General features: G+C 48.8%; 1 protein-coding gene across 5 annotated transcripts in view; it reads right to left on the bottom strand.

Annotated features, from left to right (window-relative positions):
• Window positions 1-16,340, bottom strand: part of ANK1 (ankyrin 1) — a 210,258-nt gene that overhangs the window by 70,141 nt on the left and 123,777 nt on the right. For all 5 annotated transcript variants that reach the window (XM_082374703.1, XM_082374700.1, XM_082374702.1 and 2 more), the window contains exon 3: window positions 2,748-2,846. In XM_082374703.1, the coding sequence (XP_082230829.1) occupies window positions 2,748-2,846 (99 nt within the window). The remainder of the gene's footprint in view (window positions 1-2,747; window positions 2,847-16,340) is intronic.

Below are 16,340 nucleotides of genomic sequence, written 5' to 3'. Positions count from 1 at the left end.
CTTGCCAATCCATCTCAGGAAACCCACCAAACAGGGACTTCACATCTAGTCTGTGCGCTGGGGCCACCGGCCACTGGGAGCCAAGCGCCTTCCCCAGGGGGTCTGAGCATCACAGGGCCACCCGGCGCCCCAGGGCTCATGTTTCTGTCTCTAAAGCGTGGCCTGTCTCAAGCAGGAGGGTCCTCTCGTTACCTCCCAAATGTGTCTTTCTGATTTCTCCTTAAGTCCCATTTGATAAGCAGAAGGGTTCTTCCTCAAATATCCATCAGAGAATAAGTGCCAGAAATGAGTATATAGATGCTAAGTAATCTTTTTTTCTTCGAAGTCTGAAGAGCCTCCACTTAGACACCTTGGCACCTGGGTCCGACTCACTCGCTGTACCGAGAGGAACAGGGCTGCTGGCACCAGAACCTTCTCTAGGAATCAGGACTCAGACCTCCACGCCTCCCCACCTAGAAGGAGGCGTGCCGTGTCCATTCATCCATTCACCACACGCTGAGCACGTGTGTGTCAGGCACTGGGCCAGCTCAAGAAGGGAATTTCGAACATTTCTTTCCGTCTGCCCCTTCCTGCCTGAAATCCCACGACAACAGGGCTCACCCCATATAAACCCACGTGGAGGGAAGCTGGACAGGGAGAGATGTGGAGGCCTGGCCGTGGGACTCGGCCCGTGACATCTTCAGAACCTGGGCTGGATGACCCCCTCCACACACACATGCACACGCCGCAAGGCTCAAGAAGACCCCCAGCCTCAGGTCCGGAGTCACAGGGAGATGGGGTTTTTTCTGCCCCTCCCTCAGCATGAAGGAACGTGCCCTCAAAGAAGCAGGAAAAATTACTTAGCTATATTTGGATCCACAAAGACCCAATTTCTCCATTTCCAGGGAGTCCCAGAGCTCACGGCAGGGTGGGTGGCCACAGTGGGTTCTGAGTGAGTGCCCGGGCTGGGGAGGGGTGGGCTGACGCGGCTCTGATCCCCACCAGCTTGGATGCTGAGCTGGCCTCTGGGGGGTGCAGGGGGAGGCAAAGAATACAGTTGTTTCACGCTTTTAAATTTTCTAAGCACAGTTTAGGAACCTATATTGGTTTTGGCTTTTTAGTCTTTTCTTTTTTTAATCTCGCTCCTGCTTGCGAGACCCATTACAATTCCCCAATCTGTTGTGACTCTTGCTTTGCCCACGGTTTCAGCTGCACCCTTTTTTTCCTCCCTCTGTTGGGCCCTCAGAAACCACGCTGGCTTATACAATTTCTATAAATAACAGAGACACACCAAGCGTTCGCTTGCAAAATACCGATCCAAGGGGGAAATTCGGAGAGAGTAAAACGTGCTGAAGCGTAGTGTTTCTGCAGCTCTTGTGGGGATGCCAGGGGGAGGACAGCCCTCTGGCCACCACAGCCGGTCAGATGGCACCATGCTTGCGGCCAGGCAGCTGACGGCATCAGATGAGAAATAACCACATCCCTTTCATCCACAGAAGAAGCCGGGTGGAAACAATTGGTATTTGTCATGGGGTTAGAAAAAAAATGCCCTGTACACGTTCAGAAAGAGCAAGTCAGTCTATTTCATCCGTGAGATCTCTTCACCTTCGGGAAATGACATGAAAATTACAGAATTTTACCTCGAGAGATGAGCCTACCTTCATAATATTTTGGTAGTTCACTTCATAACCATAAATTATATCTGTTCTCTACCTGTTGCTCTTCTGGTTCTCTGCTCGCGAGGCAGTAAAACGTTTGCTGCGTGGAACTGAAATCGGGGCTGTGCATGAGACCACGCTGAATAAACAGCAAATGGAAAATAAGAGGCTGCCGGGACCAGCCCAGGAAGAAAACCATGGGATGTAAGAAAGGAGGGGGGAGAAGAGGAAACAGTACTTGACACAGTAAACAGAGGTGATTTTTTTGGTTTAATTTTGTTTGTTTTTAAATGCTGGCTGCTTGTTGCTTAGTAAACAAATAAGATGCATAAGAAATGAAACTGATTTTGCAACATGTAGATGCGTCAATTTCATGACTGCAGTTTCTGGACTTAAGTCACTGGTGTTTATAATCTGCTGCTTTGGGGAGAAACATCCTGCGGTGAGAGGTGTGACATCACACAAATGCTTGGAGTAAAGAGAACACTCTTCACTGTTCAAGGGACCCAGTAAGGAGAGGAAATGGGTTTGGGGCTGACCAAGGAAGACTCGCTGGAGAAGGATGAATGAGAGGGATATGGACTCTTCCACAGCCCTCATGAACGACACAGTCACCAATATTTATTGATTTCTTCCTATATAGGCATTATATATTCATTACCACATTTGATTTTCATACCAATCCTGCAACTACCTATTATAATCTCCATTTTAAAGATGAGTAAACTGAGGCTTCTCACTGGCTGAGTAACTTGCTTCAGGTCACAGAGTATGAAACAACTCAGCGAGGATTTGGACCCAAGGCACCTGCCTGTGGACCTCTTAGCTTGGGAAAGCATGAAGCCACTGGGCAAAGGGTTTTATTTTTAGATTTACAGTCGAGTGATCAGGATAAAGGCCCCGTGAATCCTTGTGGAAACGGGGTCCTGTGTTTTTCGGGTGACTTCAGGGTCTCACAGGACTAGGAAGTGACTGGATGGATGAGAGAAGTTCAGCAGCAGGCTTGGGTTTCTGTCAGGAAGGGCTGGTTTCTATGTCTTTAGGGTTTGGGACAATATGTGAATTTTGATGGAAACCTCCCGCCCCCCCCCCCCCCACCAAGAGACGTACCTTGGTTGTTGTTTCCAGGATGATCTCTTTGTGCAGAAGTTCGACCACCATCTTCACGTGGCCTTCTTTAGAGGCCAGATGCAAGCCGTTCAGCCCATTCTGTGAAGAGCAGAGAGGCAGGAATGGTGGGGTTAGAGGACCCGTGCGTCCTGCTGGTCCAGGTGGCTGGACCGAGGTCCCTGACCGCGAGGGGCCGTGCGAAGGGCCCGAAGGGGCGACCCCACGTGGTGTTGACATAGGCGCAGGGCAGAGCCAGCCTGTGACCAAAGCTTGTCTGACAGTTAAATTTTAGGGGAAGAAAAACAAACATTTTCCAGGGCCAACCATCAAGTCCACAAAAGCAGAACTCTCACTGGGTAGTTAAAGTTCCAGCCGCCCGGGCTCTAAAGAAAGCAGCCAGCGCAAGCCTCACTGGTCCCCTCCTGCTTCGGACCCTTCTGACCCTTGCACTTAGATGTCTTGAAACTTTCTGGCAAAAGCTGCCTTCAAAGAGAGCTACTCAGAACACAAATAACTGACTACACGATGGAACTAGCTTTCAGTTCCAATGGAGAAGTAGATCTTGGCTCCACACAGAGAATGATTTTCACCGGTCAGTGATCTCCAGCCCCCTCCTTCCCCACCAGCAATCTCCCCTCTTCCCGTCTCCTCCTTCCTGTCTCCTCTGCTGGTCAACTCTGTTCTCCCATGTCCCATTTCAGGGGGTGCCCCAGGGCCACCGTGGGCTCTGGCTGATAAGAAAGACTCTCATCACCAAGATGGAGGGGTTGGCTCCTGATGGTGTGAATGGAGGGGTCCCTGGCTCACCCATCTTCAAATATCTCTGCAGCCCCACCATGGGGTCCTGAAACTCCCACTCTCCCTTTGTATCAGGGCATCATTTTCAGGAGATTCCAATTAAAACACAAATATTCTGCCTGGGAGTGCTAGTGCATTAATCCATTAACAGATCAGTCCTATTGCTTTGCTAAAACCAGCACTGGAAAGTACTGAGTGATTACTGCCGTAATGCGACACAGGTGCCTCATGATGGGAGAATGGAACGTGTATAAGACCCTCTTTACGTCGGGGCCTTGGACGGGGCAAATATAACAGGTGCCTTGGGTGTCAGAGAAATCCCAGAGTAGGCTTGAAGGGAACTTTACCTACTTCCTATTTAGATCAGACCCGCCCTGCGCCCCAAACACACAGAGTACAGTTGGCCAAATCTTTGCCCATCAGCACAGCCAGCCTTGCCAGGGTGGGTGTATGTGGAGGGGATGGGAGAGCCCATTGTAATATTTCCTCTTGCCAATGCCTGAAAATCTCCGTTAGATTTCTTCCTCCTGCAGATTTTGGACACCATGAAAATGTAGGGTCCAAAGCGGTGTTAATAATTCACACCCCAGTGTGAATGAGTTTATCAGATAAAGGCTAGGTCAGAGCCCGTTTTGATAACAGAAAGGGAGAAAGTGGTTGAAGGCAAGACAGCAGGTGTGTGACTGCAGGAATCTGAGGGAGGGGGAGGAGCTCGGGGCTGAAGTACGCCAGTTCCCCTCAAATCATTCTGCAAAACACAAACTTGCAGAAAAGCCTTTGTCAGGTGACCCGCTCGGGGCGCCTGGAGCCACTCTCTCCAGCTTTGCGTCCTGACTCTACCCCGGGGAAGGGTCTGCACCAGAGGGAGCCCCTCCTTCCCCAGCGCTGCGATCTGCAATCCCCTCTTCACACCCAGCAGCGCCTTGTCTGGAAGGTTCCGGGCGCTGAGCGCAGGCACCCTGTGGTCACGTGGGAATCCGGGGTGGGCGTATCACTGTGGGAGTCACAGTCTGCTCACTGCAGGGCACTCGGCTGGGGCTTCGAGCGTGCGTGTGCTGACCGCGGGGCTTTCAGCGCTGCCCGGGGGGTGCATTCACTTTCCAGGAGCAGTCGCTGGTCCTGAATGCCTCAAAGCTGGGGAAGTGGCCAGTCTACAAGGAAAACGCTAATGTTCGCTGCTAACACCCCAGGGGTGGCTGGCCCTGCTCTTTGGAGCCAGAGTCAGGATCTCAATCCACAGGGATTCTAGACACACAGTCTGCCCAGAGGATGCTGGCGTCCAAAGGGTTATTGGAGATCCCTGAATGCTGAGGAAACCAAGGCCCAGAGAAGTCAAATGATTGGCTCAGGTCACACAGCCTTTCTAGGTCACAGCTACATATAGAACCAACCTGGATGCCCCAGGAAGAAAGAGTTTGGGGCTTTTCTTTAACCCGAGGAACTAGTATGTTTCTTTTCATCAGCTGATGAAAGCACAGGTTCCCTTTGTGATTACCAGGCAGCTTAGAGGGGCTGCTCAGTCACCATAACCATCCGTGTGGGTCTGGTCACTACCGCTGTAGGTGGTCCCCAGGATTTTACTCGCTGCTCTGGTCCCTAGGAAGCCCCTCTGCTTCCCTCCCTGGGTCACATACCCCCCTCCCAAAGCTGAACTCTGGCAGAAGGCAAGGGACCGTCTAAATATCAATAGATCTGTATCTCTAATAGTTTTACTTAGCTTCCACCTCGGATCCTGGTTCAAAGATCTCTTTCTTTATTATGACTTGGTTTTTCTCACTTTATTTTTGATTTGTTTCCAACACAGTCACACTAAGTTACTTCCAAGTCCATTACTGTGATGATCTGAATCCAGCACCCTCACCAGGGCCACAGAACAAGCCCATGTGGCACAGCTATGACAGGTGTGCAAGAAGACCCAGGAATCTAGTGCAGAGCGAAATCACACGGGGGCACGGCTATGACAAACTCTTGTCCCAACTACGGTTACCGCACGCCGAGCACGCACTTAATCCGCTTCAGCTAACATTTGCTGAGAAGCTATTCTGTGCGTGGCACTACACTGAGGATGCCTAAAACACAAACGCTGACCCTCGAAGAACTCAGTTTAGGACAGAAAGGAGATGCATAAAAATAAATGCGAAATCACGTGAAAGGTGCCCAAAATGCAGGTGTAAGACTGAAAGTAGCACAGAGGAGAAAGGAGCTGCTTGGTTAAGGGGTCAGGACAGCTCCGCAGAGGTCTTTTCAAGCCAGTCTGCGCACAGCCAGGGGTGCAAGTCCATTGACAATGGCAACGTGAGTTTAAACGTGTCTGAGTTTAAATTCTAAACCCATGAGCTCAGATTTTAGAAACTATGCTCCCGGCCCTTCTCACCAAGTGCCCTCCTCTTTCTTCCATGAAGCACCTGGATTCCAGGAACGTACAAACATCCAGACCCACTGCAGCAAGTTTTCTCCAGCAACTGGCCTCAGCAGATGCGTGGATGGCCACATCCAGCAGCTGAAGTCGCTGAAAGCCTGAAAACAAGTTTAGGGCATAGGTACCCAAAGGAGCTTGTACAACTGTCTTATCAGAGGCATAACTAATCTATGCAGGAGGCCACTTCCAGTATTTCAAAAAGAGCGTTTCATGGATAAATACTACATTTCATACTTTCTTTTTCTTTAAGCAGACTTGTTATTGCTCAAAACTGAAGGGGGGAGGGGTGCAAATTCTGGGAGCTACTTGTTCTTAACGAAAACTATGGACAGAGACAAACTGCAATCGACCACCTCTTTAAAATCAGAATCCGTGTGTTGTATTTGAGTCAAATCAAGTTTAAGTTACTGGCTAAGAGTAAAAGGCAGGCTGCTGAATCTTCCTCGCACCTTTTCAGCTACTCCAGCTAACTTGACAGCCACTCCACTCCACGCTGAATGGCAGACAGAATACTGAGGGGGATTACAGGGAGAAACCACATATTTCTTCCCCCAAATAACTGGGTGTAGAAGATAAACAAGAAGGAGGTGGAGGAATATTAGAGGAACTTCTTCAGCTAAATTAGAAGCTAGGGAAGAAAGCAGTAGCTACTTGTGGGCATTTTTTTAACCACACGCTTTTCTCAGGAATATGCCAGCTTGCCAAATTCTTCTTCCCGAAGACATCTGCTTCTGGGTCTCCAGTTACGCGCATGTTAGACTAACTGATTTTGTTCCACAGCCCTTGACTGCTCTTTTCTGTTTTTCTTTCATTACTCTTTTTCTATTTTTTGTTTCAATTTTGATCATTTCTACCGACATGTCTTCAAGTTCTTTGATTCTTTCCTCAGCTGTGTCCAGTCTACTCTTGAGCCTGTTGAAGAAATTCCTCATTGCCATGAAAGTTTTAAAAAATTTCTAGCATTCACTGGGCTCTTTCTTACAGTCGCCATCTGTCTGCTGAAATCCCCTATCTGTCCATGAAGGGTGTCCACTTTTCCTACTAGATCCTTTAACATATTAAGCATAGTTATTTCAAAGTCCATCTGATAGTTCCAATATCCAGGTCATCTCTAAGTATGGTTCTGTTGATTGCTTTGTCTATTGACAATGCTTTGTTGTTGTTTTTTTCTTACTGTGTGTACTGTAATTTTTAATTGAATGCCAGACACTATATATAGAAGAGCAGTAGAGACTGAAATAATTTGTGCCTGGAAATGGACATGCTTCTGCTTCTGTGAAGCTGTTAGCACAGGGCTGGGGACGGGGGCTGAGTCAATCTAGTCAGGAGTTGACCTGTATCTGGGTTTTGTTGTTACCACTGGTGCACACAGCCTTCAGATTATTCCAGAGGTAGGTTGCTGTCACCCGGAGCTAAGGTGCCAGAGGGTTGTTCTGTGTTCCTGATTGCCGCTCAGCTTCCAGCCATCCTTATGTGCCTGTGCCTCAATCGGGGTCTTTCTCCACGCTCTTGCCCCCTCCCAGCAGTCCTATGCTCTTCCTTGTTACAAGGTAGGAGCAGAGCTTCTCTTTTGTCCTGCTCCAGCTTCAGTCTTAGGTAGGCTTTGCTCCTGGACCTCAAAGGTGGGATTTTTTTTTCATCATTTTTCCCCTCTTCTCTGCAGCAGCAAAACCTGCCTTGTCTCTATACTTGGTGCTGAGTGAGATTCCCTTGCTCCTCCCCCAGTGGTAGCAGACCTCTGCTTTTTATTGGTATAAGGCAGTTATTGGCCCCAAATGGCTTCCCGCCCTCCCTAGGAGTACAGGGGTTGTGCCTCCCCCTTTCCTGAAGCAGCGCTGGGTCTCTGCCTGTGTCCTGGAGCTGGAAGGTTTCCTACCCTCCCCAGGGCAAGAGGGAGTTTGCCACTACTCCCCCCTCTGGAGAAGGGATTTTGCCTGAGGTCTGAAGGGGAGAGGGTCTGTTTTGGCTTCACACAGGGGAAGAGTCTGGGGCCACCCCCCAACCCCACAGTCACAGGCACCACCTGCTCTCCTGTGCTGCCCATGGGTGTCCTCTGGTCTCCTGATTTACCCCACTATTTCTCAGGAGCACCTGGTGGAGGCCTGGGGCTCCAGACACACTCAAGTCACACTGGCCTGCAAGAGTCTGTTAAGACCTTGGCTTGTATGGCAACTGCTTTTCTCTCCTGCATCTGCCAAAGCTGCAACGGTGGCCCTCTCCTGGGAGGGCTCATCCCTTTTTGGAATTCAGCTAAAAGTCCATTGCCCTGTGGCCTCAGCCCTCTGATGGGCTCAGGGAAGACTGTAATTCTGTAGATTATCCAAGCTTTTCTCTCTGTTAGGGTGGGAGCTATGTTCTCTGAAGCTTTTTACATCCTAGAAACTCCCTATCCTGAGCCTCTGAGGCCACCTGGTCCCATATGATCTCATCCCACACGGTCTTAACACGGCAGACAACCATTTTAGGATCTTTTGGGCAAAAATATTCATGCCAAACATGCACACCTGGAGTTTCTCATCTGCCTTTGCTCTGTTTTTTTCAGGTAAAATGTCAATCTAGAGGATCCTTCTGAGCAGCAATCTGTCTGATGGGAGGGGAGGAGATCTCAGCCAGGCTGTGTTTCTTTTAACATTTTTAAGAAGAAGAAGAAGAAGAAAAATAAAGTCTCATTCAGCCTGAATGATTTAATTTGGAGTATTTTCTTGTACCAACTGTGAGAAATTCCACTGGCAAAATAGACAATTCCAGACATTTGTTCTCAGTAAATGATCCCTCTGTTTCACGTCTCTGATTGCCCCAATTACACTAATTGATTCCTCAATGTACAAATCCAGTAGACGTGTCACAGGAAATTAAACTCTCACCCTGTCCAGAGCAGAGGACGATTTCAAACCGAGAGGCCTTGGTGTCCGGAGATCCTCTGCCTCTTTGAAAACTCCAAGAATACCCCCGAGGCTGCTGCTGGCGTTCTCGTGTGGACACGCTCCGTTCCACTCCTTTTCTCACACCCGGTGATTTCACGCACACACACAGCTGGCCCTGGAGCAGCCTCAGGCTGTGTCCTGAGGACCCTCCTTCCCACCTGCCCCTGCCACCCCACGGCCCTTGAACCTCATGATTCCAGCCCCTACGCCCTTTCTTTGAGCTAAGCAGTGTGTGCTCCTGTAGCAGCTGGGAAGCATGGCCTTTTTATTCAGAAGCACCTACTACCCTGTTATTGGCTCTGCTTAGCAGATTAATTGGCTGCCCTATTATCAGAGGCTATGGAGCCTTGGGCAGGGGAAGCTTCGATGGGGAAGGAAAGGAGTGGAGTCCTGGAAGAATAAGCCAGAGCAGTGGCAGAGAAGGCCAAGAAGCCGAGGGCCCCAGAGGGGAACAAGATGCAGCGGGGGAGGTAAGTTCTAGGTAACTTGCCTTCAGGCCACACCCACTTTACCCAGGCAGTCAGCCAGGAGTGAAGGTCTCGCCCCTAAAGGACAAGGTTGTATACACAGAGGATCATGCACCTAGTTCTTATACTTTATATGCTACTTTCCCATCCAGTCCGGATCCTCTATCAGCTTGTTATATCTGTCCAGGGAAGATAAGTATTATACTCTATGTTACAGAAGCTTAATTCCCCGAATAACAACCCGCCTGTACATTTGTGACCTCTAGCTTTGCTCTATTATTGGTTCCTATTTGTGGGGCACGATCACTGACATTACATATTTCCAGGTCTGCAGCCCTGAAACAGAGTAGGAAATAAGAATCTAAACAGGGCTATGGAGAGAGAAAAGGATTGAAATGGTTGCCATCCCTACTCCGAATCCTGAAATTGATGAGAAAGAGAGAAGGAATGAGGGAAGAAGGAAAGGCAGAGACCATGGAAACCAAAGACAGAGGGGACGATGAGAAACAAGAGGTGATGGGAAAGGAAAGATGGAGTGACTGTCACTCTGGGCTCAACGAGATGAGGGCATGAATTAAGCTGCTGGCAAAGAAATTGCTACAACAATATAAATCTTGGGTCCTGTCCTCAAATTGCCTGCATTAAAATTTCAGCCCAAACAGAAATGAAATCAAAAGGGAACAGGGGTTTTCCCATCTTCCCTTCTCTTCCTGTTCCCTCCCCTCACCTCCCAGCTGGAGGATGCCGGCATCTGAGGAAGGAGGACAGTGAACCAGAGAGGTGCCCTGCAGAGGCATCTGAGAGGGAGGAGGGGGCCGCTCTGGAGTGCTTAGGAGGTTGGCACATCGAGCGAATAAACAAACATGTTAAGCATGATGCGAATCCGTGGGAGTCAGATTTCTCACTGTCTGAAGGGATTTAAAACCTGGAAAGAGGAAAGGCTAGGAAGAACCCTGAGGTCTTGGACCAGGATTACAAGTATTGGCTTGACCTCATGGGTTTTTAAAAATACACATACACAGATAGATGTAGAAATAGTTACAGATGTGTGTACACACATGACAAGCAGTAGCAGTGGGCACACCGAGTGATCAGATTTTGGTGTCTACATACCAGCCTCCACTAAAAGGAAACAGGGGGCCTTGGAAAAGTGGCTGATCCAGGGCTGGGGCAGGGCAAGTACAAAATGACGCTGGGATAACTTATGCCAGAAAGTAAGGAAATCAAGAATGATGGGGGCTTCCCTGGTGGCGCAGTGGTTGAGGATCTGCCTGCCAATGCAGGGGACACGGGTTCCAGCCCTGGTCTAGGAAGATCCCACATGCTGTGGAGCAACTAGGCCCATGAGCCACAGCTACTGAGCCTGCGCGTCTGGAGCCTGTGCTCCGCAACAAGAGAGGCCGCGATAGTGAGAAGCCCGCGCACCGCGATGAAGAGTGGCCCTCGCTTGCCGCAACTAGAGGAGGCCCTCGCACAGAAACGAAGACCCAACACAGCCATAAATAAATAAATTATTAAAAAAAAAGAATGATGCAAACACGTCACATAACACAGAAGCCCGCTTATTGAAAGGGCTCCCAATGGCCTGGTTTAGATCTGAACATCAAAATAAGTCATGAGAGTATCAGATTACAGCCCATCAAATAAAACAGGAACGCATGAGTCTGAACAGACTCATTATAAATAAATAATGAAAAAAAAACAAATCAGTGAGGGAGAAGGGAAAGCTTATCCTTCAGTGGAATGCCAGCTAATAAACGCAGAAGAAATGATGGAGAATCACTCCTTGGAACCACCACAGTGGTAGTGATGCAGGCAGAAGTCATCAGTCTATGCCACGAATGGTGGCTGGGAGTTTGATGAGGAACAGGATATTGGCATTATATCGGAATGTTCCTCCCCAAGAAAATACTGATCAACTACAAAGGGAAGAATTGATGATTTCACAGTAGAAAAACTTGGCAGACACCAACTTCAGCAGGTGATCAAGGTTAACATCCTTGGAGTAGAAAGGGAGCATGATTTCTACGGGCTCCTGCTAAGAATGCACCGCCTCAGCCTGGTCACCAGGAAACATCAGCAGACACAGTTGAGGTTCAAACTACAGAACGGAAGACGGTCAAAAAGAGGAGACACAGGCCAAGACTGAGGAAGCATTCCAGGTTGAAGGAGGCCGATAAGCCATGACAAGTGATCCCATAGGGTGTTCCTGAAGAGACTCTGTGTCATGTGGGAAAGTGTCCTGACTTCTGGGTGGTACTCACCGGCTGTTTAGGGGTGATGGGGAATTACATCACCTGCAGTACATATTACAGATCAGCAGAGAGGAAAGGTCGCAGAGAATCTGGGTGAGGGAGATGTGGGGATTCTTTGTACGGTTCTTGCCAATTTTCTATAGGTTTGAAATGCTACAATTTTAAAAAAGAAAGTGGGGGGTAGGAAGGAGCCGCGTGGGAGGGGTAGAAGAGGTTGTCAGAGAAGCGGACGCAGAGCTCTGCGTTACTCTGGGCTCTGGCTCTGGCGGGAGAGGATGGGCAGCTCGTTGGGGTTCCCGCGCGGGTAAGGATCAAAGCCAGAGTGACAGGCTGAGCACGCACGTCCCTCCTATTTTACAGGCCCTGCGAGGGGCGACCTTTACTGGAGTTGAGAAGACCATTCTAGGCTGGAAGCCCCGGAGAGCAGCCGAAGCCCCGCGTGGGAACCAGCTGACAGGAGGGCAGGGCAGGGCCCCGCACACGGCACCGCAGCCTCCTTCTGACCCGGCTATCACGTGGCTCCCTGGAGACCGCTTGGTGGGAAAGGTCTGCTAAAAATACATGACCCTGGATCTAACACATCGGAAGCCAGAAAGAGCTGAGGCGACTGCTGTCACCCTGGCGGGAAATCACCCCTCGTCTCCTCTGCCATCCTGTCTCCAGTCCAGGGCCGGGGAAGGTAAAAGAAGCTCAGAAACTGAGAGGAAGGCGTACAGTCAGAGGGAAAGGCACAGGACCAGCTCTGCGCGAGCCCCTGCTCTGCTTTATTACAATCGAAGTTTACCTCCTTACCCAGGCAGCGCTTATGATGTAGAGGTTACTGGATATTCACAAGGAGAAAAACACTTGAATGCTTTCATTATCTTAAGAAAAAAAAAAAAGAAAGAAAAAACCAGAAACCCACACCTCTTTGGGAGCTCCGGGAGGAGATGCCTCGACCCGGTCCCCTTCCCTCTCCTCTCCGTACACACCTGGGCAGCCTCCTGTGCTTAGCAGCCCAGCGGCCGCAGGGGCTGGAGGCCCTTGGGGACACTGAGGAAGGTGTGAGCTCAGGTTAATGAGACAACGGGACTAACGGGACTCTGAAATTCAGCTCAGCAGCTAAGAATATCTCCTATGGACTAGAAAGGGTATCCTCGTCCGAGATCTCAGCATTCCTTTAACAGGATAAAAAGAACCAGCTCTTCAGAAGCAGGGCAGTGGGGTTTAGAGGCAAGAACGTCGGACACGGGACGAGGGCCTCTAAACTGTCCTCCTGAGGTCTAGATGTGTCACTTCACCTGCCAGGCCTCAGCCTGTGAATCTTCAAAATGACAGGCCTGCTTCTCTTAATTCCACAATTCCAGAATCAGTGTAGGCGCTCTCAGAAAACAACTAAGATAGGGGAGGGTGGGACGAATTGGGAGATGAGGTTTGACAGAAATACACTACCATGTGTAAAATAGATGGCTAGTGGGAACCTGCTGTATAGCACAGGGAGCTCAGCTTGGTGCTCTGTGACGACCTAGAGGGGTGGGATGGGGGGGTGGGAGGGAGGTCCAAGAGGGAGGGGATATAGGTATACATAGAGCTGATTCGCTTCACTGTACAGCAGAAACTAACACAACATTGTAAAGCAATTTTACTCCAATAAAAAAAAAACATATGTGTTTTTGCACATAGAGATGCAGAAACACATTCGACAAGACTCATGCCAAACTGTTCACAGTGATCTGGGGGGAGGGGGAGTAGAAGGGGAGACTTACAGAAGACAGACTTTCTGTATTTCTGTAAAGTGTGAAGTTTTCAACAACTACCCAGCATTCGTTTCGTTGTTAAATGAAAAATCTCAAAACACACTCAGGGACATGGTTGTCACAAATGACAAAAACGGGGCCTGGCACACACCGTGTGTTCCCTAAGAGTTGACGGAACTGAATTCACACACATGCAACCTGACACACACACACAGCTATCTTTCTTCTTAGCCTCCTGAGACTAAGAATGCCACATCTAGTCTTCACATTGTAAAGTCACAGCAATCAAACCATAAAGTGGACTTTGGAGGGTGTACCTTCCTTGGAATACGTTCCAGATCCTTCCTGACGATGCTATCACCCTTTTTAGTCCCTTGGATCCCAGAGATGTCCCCGTTGTTGCTACAAGTGGACATCTTTATATACCTGAAGCAGTCAGTTAACTCTCCCTTCACCAAGAGGGGAGGGAAATGAAAATAAAACCAGTCAGCCTGCCCGTGGGGTTCGGTGCACAGAGGCCAGGCTGGGGGTTGGGGGACCCCGGCTCCAGCTCAGGAAGACTCTTTGCCTCTTCACCGAGCTCACTTATCGAGCACCTGCTCTAACCACTCCACAGGGGTGATGTGAGCCTTCAAAGCGGCCGTGCCTGGAAGGGCTTGGGAAAGCAGAGACACCAGAGAACTGAAATCTGTGATTCTTAAAACACCGTGGGTCACTCTGATTCATGTCAAGCAATCAACTTCCTTTCAAACTATAAATTAGCTGCTGTAATTAGCAAGATGAACACCAAATAGCTCATTTCTGCCACGATGCAGAAGTAATTCACCTATTTAAAATAATTCAGGGGAAGGAGGTTTTCAGGTTCTGTCTTTTTCACTAGTACCTTTTCTAGCAGGAACCGGAGCTCCAGAAGAGTCCCTGGAACCAGGCGCTGGGGCGTCTAGTGTTCCCCTTGTACACCTGCACACCCCGGACCACCACTCTCCCACATGGGGGCTGCAATCACACACCCTTCCCCCTCCTTCTTCACTATTCCAGAGCTGCAACAAACAGCACATTTCCAGAAGGCTTAATGTTACCATGTGATCGTATGGAGAGGCTTTCTGTGTGAGTTGGGGGGTGCAGGTAGAATTAGGGAACAATGTAGTTGAACATGATCTCTACGCCTGTCAGCAGTTCCTAAGCAAAAGATGATGCCAGAGGGGACTTCCCTGGTGGTCCAGTGGTTAAGACTCCGCCCTTCCACTGCGGGGGGCCTGGGTTCGATCCCTGGTCGGGGAACGAAGATCCCGCATGCTGAGCAGTGCGGCCGGAAAAAAAAAAAAAAAAAAGATGATGCCAGAGGAGAGTAACAGGCTGCATATTGGCCCTGATCCGGATGTACCCTCCTTAGCCTGATCACCCCATCCTCCCCTCTTACATTTCATGTACCCCAAGCTCACCCACCTCCCTGCTGCCTGTGCCCTGCGCCACCCCTGCCTCTGCACAGTCTGCTCCTTCCCGCTGCAGTTCCCCGTTCCCAACTTCCCTGGCAAACTCCCACTCTTCCTTCCAGGGCTTCCTCTGACTCACTCCAGCCACCACCCCCAGACTAGAAGCGATGGGGGAGCGCTCACTTTTGAGTGGCGAGCACGTGGCTTAGTAGAGCAGCTCAAGAAATGTGTTGAGTGAATGAAGAAGTGAGTGAGAACAGCCTCTGTGCTCATTCTGGATGGCGCTGGATTTGTAACCTTCTATGTACAAGCTGGACTTCTTTACTGGCCTCCAAGTTCTTTGAGAGCAGGGCATGGATGAACTTAGTGTTTACCAAGGTCCTGGGGGTGTTCTAAGTGCTCAATACATGTTTGTAGAACTAGGGTATAGAGAACGGGTAAGCAACAAGGTCCTGCTGTGGAGCACAGGGAACTATATTCAATATCCTGTGATGAACCAGAATGGAAACGAATCTGAAAAAGAATATATATATTTGTATAACTAGGTCACTTGGTTGGACAGCAGAAATTAACACAACATTGTAAATCAACTATACTTCAATAAAATAAAATGTGTTTTAAAAAAGGAAAAAAATGAATTAAAAGAAAAATGTAAACATACATGTTTGTTGAGTACATGAATGAGCAGAGAAACTTCAAGGGGTCTTTGCCAGCCCACCTCTCCAAATCCAAAGTTATAAAGCTCAGAAGATATTCAGAAATAACCTCTAGACCTCAGCTTTCCGAGCTATAAAGTGACACAGAGTTGAATGCCAAGATCTCCTCTAAGTTCTAAGACTATAATTTGGAAAGGTAGCAATTATCACAAATCCTGATCAAAACACTTGGCATTTGGCCGCTGTAGAAAAGATTATTCTGGAGCTCTTGTTCAGGTGCTCCATTTATTTGAAATGCTGAAAACCCTTCACCTTCAAGATAAACAAGTACCCAGCAGTGCTGGGTGCATGTGGAAGGCACATGTGGAAATTTAGGGAACATCAATGGAACTAGCATGGTTTCACACGCTCTCCTGGGCTGTGTCGGGAATTGTTTATGTTTTTGTGATGGCTCAGATGGTCGAGCTTCTGGATACGGCAGCAAACACTGCCACATATTTGATGAGTGTGGCTGGTGCCAGAACTACCATCATGCAGGAGAGTCATTATCCTAAGAGGGACTATTTCACGCTGCTCTTAAAAGTGGCACTGCTTACGACGACATGGATGGACCTAGAGATGATCATACTAAGTGAAGTAAGCCAGACAGAGAAAGGCAAATACCATATGATACCACTTATATGTGGAATCTAAAAAAAAAAAAAAAAAAAAAAAAGATACAAATGAACTCACTTACAAAACAGAAATAGACTCACAGACATAGAAAACAAACTTATGGTTACCAAAGCAGAAGGCAAACTTATGGTTACCAAAGCAGAAGGGAGGGATAAATTAGGAGTTGGGGATTAAAATATACACACTACTGTATACAAAAGAGACAACCACCAAGGACCTACTGTATAGCA

This window comes from Balaenoptera borealis, assembly GCF_965194805.1.
Source record: "Balaenoptera borealis genome assembly, chromosome: 21".
NCBI classification, from domain to species: Eukaryota; Metazoa; Chordata; class Mammalia; order Artiodactyla; family Balaenopteridae; genus Balaenoptera; species Balaenoptera borealis.
This window is presented reverse-complemented; position numbering and strand designations above follow the sequence as displayed.